The following is a 3,558-nucleotide window of genomic DNA, read 5'->3' as shown; positions in this document are numbered from 1 at the left end:
TTGCCCCCCCCCCGTTGGCCGGGGTGTTTGCTGACCCGCCGTGAAGCAGAAACGATGTATTCACGTCTCGTTGTCAATATGTCAATAGGAGCCAGTTCCATAGATTTCCCTGACGAAAGGTATGGGCTCATTTAATAGGAGCTTGACTGATCTAAAAATTGACTTGGTTTTCCAATGATACCTTGTACTGGAGTGTTGTGATCTGGAAACTAATATATTTCTTCCTGCTTATCGCATCAATATGGCTTAATTTTGTTGGCTTTTGTATTGAACAATCTGATGAATATACAATGCGGTTTTGATTTCTCTCTTGATGACACCTCTTATTATTAAAGCTCTCTCTTCCAAAAAATAATATATTTTTATTTACTAGCAATATTAATGGGATTCAATTTTCCCCTCAGTTTTAATCTATTTTTTTTTCATATTGAAGGACCAGATCCCACTTAGTTAAAACTGAAAAAAAAAAAAACCAAACACAAGTTTTTCCTCTATCCTGTGTGCAGGTTGAACTACAGTTTGGGTATTTTTATGTAATGCCACTCTTTCTCAAATCAGGGTTTAATACTTACTGTGTTTCCAATGTTGCAAAGACAACTATATCATTGCTACTTGATAGTAATTACTGCTTGACTGGTGCACGACTACTTGCCTGTTTCTCTGTAATTATTTCATTGCCGGGCCATGGTGAGCATGCCTTTTGTGTGCTGCTGCTGCTTTTGGTCGGAGCCCTGACACCCTCCTCAGTAAGTCATTGACAGATGGAGAATATGGGTCACCGCAGCAGGATCTGGGGGGTTTTGCTGTCTGTTGTGATCCTGGAGGTGAGCTGGCACGGCAGAAGCCCACGCTGCAGATCCATCGCCAGGCTTGGGCAGCGGTTATCACTGGGAACCACCCCCGGCACCGCCAGCGTGCGTAGCACACGAGGTGATGGCACGTCTGCCTGCATGCACAGCAACCCTGCGGTGAGTCCGGGCATGGACAATGTGCAGCCCACGCGTAGGAGCTGCGGGCGCCGGCATTGCAAATGTTGCCGCACGGGTTCCTTATGGGTTCCGCATTTCTTAGTGGTGGTGAAAATAAGGTTCAGCCGATATTCTACAACAGCGTTTGAAAACTGATAATTAAAAATCTGTCTTCACATTTTTGGTAAATCATTTTCAGCTTAGACTTCCCTTTTTGAAGCACTGGAAATAATTAACTTCTTTAAATATAGCTCCTTCGTACTCTGTATTAAAGTCAGGCATTTTAAAAAGCAAAATGGTATTTTAATAACTATTCTCGTAATTACAAACTCCATTCTCTATACAAGTCCTGTTTTCAATTAACATCCTGCATTAATGAGTTTATTCTCCCTGCTATTTACCTCTAATGACAGCAACCATCACATACATGAAGAGTTCTGCAAATTCAGAACTATCATGAGTTGTTTTTTCTTAATTTTACCACTATTTCCTGAAGGCTGCGGTACACTAGGAGCCTTTTCCCCAGAGATAACCAGAATTCTCCAGAGATTTGGGTTCTGAACGTGTATTCTGGCATTTGCTAACTGCTCAACACCCATCGTGGAGCCAGCTCTTGAGGAAGGTCATTGTCACACGGGCAGCTGGACAAACACATGACACTGATAACCCTGGTCCTGGGGACAGTCACGCAGCACACCCAGGTCCTGCCCCCGCGGCTGCCGCGCTCCAGCCATCACCATCAGTACCGGCGCTGCCCGCCCCCCACCCACCACCATCAGTACCGTCAGCCGTGAAAAAAGTTTTACCAGGAAACCGTATTTTATAACACAGACTTATGATTGCAACGTACGACGTGGTCCCCTCTAGAAACTGAATGTGTGTTTTGCAAACATTTAATGGCACAGTCCCATGGGGACCCGGCTGCCGACAGACACCGTGCGAGGTGGGGAGCCCTGGGCTGAGCCGCTCGCCCACCCAGAGCCAGTCCTGGAGAATGGCTTGTGCCGCGATTTCAGCCCAGGCTGGGCTGGGAGGGAGGAGGATGCTCGCCCCTGCAGGGCTGGCACGCTCCATCGCAGCACTGTGAGAGCTGCATGCACCCAACGCCCGCACAATGTTGGCCGTGAGCATAGTGGTTTCCAAAGATATTGGGTAAAATACTCAAAATATATCTGTTTCTGGAGGACTCGAGGCTTACAGCCTTAATGGAAAATTATAGAAAATTATTGCACCAACAGAAATCTATTTTCTGAAGACTTGAGTGTAGGGGAAGGATTGGGCCCCAAAGCAGTGCACGTTGGTCCCCAGCCACCACCACCTGCAACCCCTGCAGATGCACATCCACGGCTGTAAAACCCTGCTGGCTCTGTAGTGAGTGAGGGGTCATGGCCATCCTCCGCAGCGATGAATTCACCAGCCAAACCCTCCTGCCTTTGGCAGCCAGTCCATCCCACAGTCACTGGTTTGGGGGAACTCCAACAACCTGGTTCTGGTGGTGGATGACAGAAATAGACTGTTGGTGACTCGGTCAAACCAGACATTCCTCCAGTGTTATGCTTCCCAGCTGCAAGGCTTTGTGCAAGTGACCGCAGCGATGGGTGGGAGATAGGGATGGGAGACAGTGATGGGAGATAGCGATGGGAGATAGCGATGGAGATAGCGATGGAGATAGGGATGGGAGATAGCGATAGAGGTAGGGATGGAGATAGCGATGGGAGACAGGGATAGGAGATAGCGATGGGAGATAGCGATGGAGATAGGGATGGAGATAGCGATGGGAGACAGGGATGGGAGATAGCGATGGGAGATAGCGATGGAGATAGGGATGGAGATAGTGATGGAGATAGCGATGGAGATAGGGATGGAGAGAGCGATGGAGATAGGGATGGAGGTAGGGATGGAGAGAGCGACGGAGGTAGGGATGGAGATAGCGATGGAGACAGCGATAGAGAGAACGATGGAGATAGCGATGGGAGATAGCGATGGAGATAGCAATGGAGATAGGGACGAGAGATAGCGATGGAGATAGGTATGGGAGATAGCAATGGGAGATAGCGATGCCACAGTGGCCATGGGAACATCCTCTGTCTGGCACCAGCGCACAGGGCTCTGGCACCATGTCCTGAGCAACCTCACGCTGTGGTTATGAGGCTCTGGTAATGAAAAACATCTTGGAGGAAAAATACTTGTGTGTCAAGGGCTTTTCCTGGCTCCAGCTCTGGGCAGCACTGGCCCCAGGCAGACCCAGAGGCACTTCTGGAGCTCATCATCAATCCCTCCGTGGTGACAAGGACTGCTGCATGGTGTTGGCCATCTGGGGACAGGGACAGCAACACCTCCTGGCTGCTGGAGGGGGCTGCATGGGAACCCCCTGCCTTTTCCCCATTTCTGTGCATTTTTATTTTCCTGCAGTTAAATACAGCAGTGTCTTCAAGGGCAGGTATTTCTGAGGACTGTATGAGGGAGAAGGATCACAGATATGTCAAGAAAAGTCCCCCCCAAAACAAGAAAGGATTTTGCTTAAAGCAACAAATAGGATTTCACTGAAAGCAAGCAGTTAATTAAATCAGATTTCCATGTGTTTTGTCAG

General features: G+C 48.4%; 1 protein-coding gene across 1 annotated transcript; it reads right to left on the bottom strand.

Moving 5' to 3' along the window:
• Positions 1–2,816: 2,816 nt before the first annotated feature.
• On the bottom strand, positions 2,817–3,049 carry LOC104472156 (putative pectinesterase/pectinesterase inhibitor 28; the record flags this gene model as incomplete). The annotated part of the gene is made up of 1 exon (XM_010087721.1): positions 2,817–3,049. A coding segment is annotated over exon 1 (233 nt), but the record flags the coding sequence as incomplete, so codon positions are not given.
• Between the last annotated feature and the right edge of the window lie 509 nt (positions 3,050–3,558).

This window comes from Pterocles gutturalis, unplaced genomic scaffold, assembly GCF_000699245.1.
Source record: "Pterocles gutturalis isolate BGI_N339 unplaced genomic scaffold, ASM69924v1 scaffold26241, whole genome shotgun sequence".
NCBI classification, from domain to species: Eukaryota; Metazoa; Chordata; class Aves; order Pterocliformes; family Pteroclidae; genus Pterocles; species Pterocles gutturalis.
The sequence above is the reverse complement of the archived record's forward strand: the minus strand, read 5'-3'. Positions and strand labels throughout refer to the sequence as shown.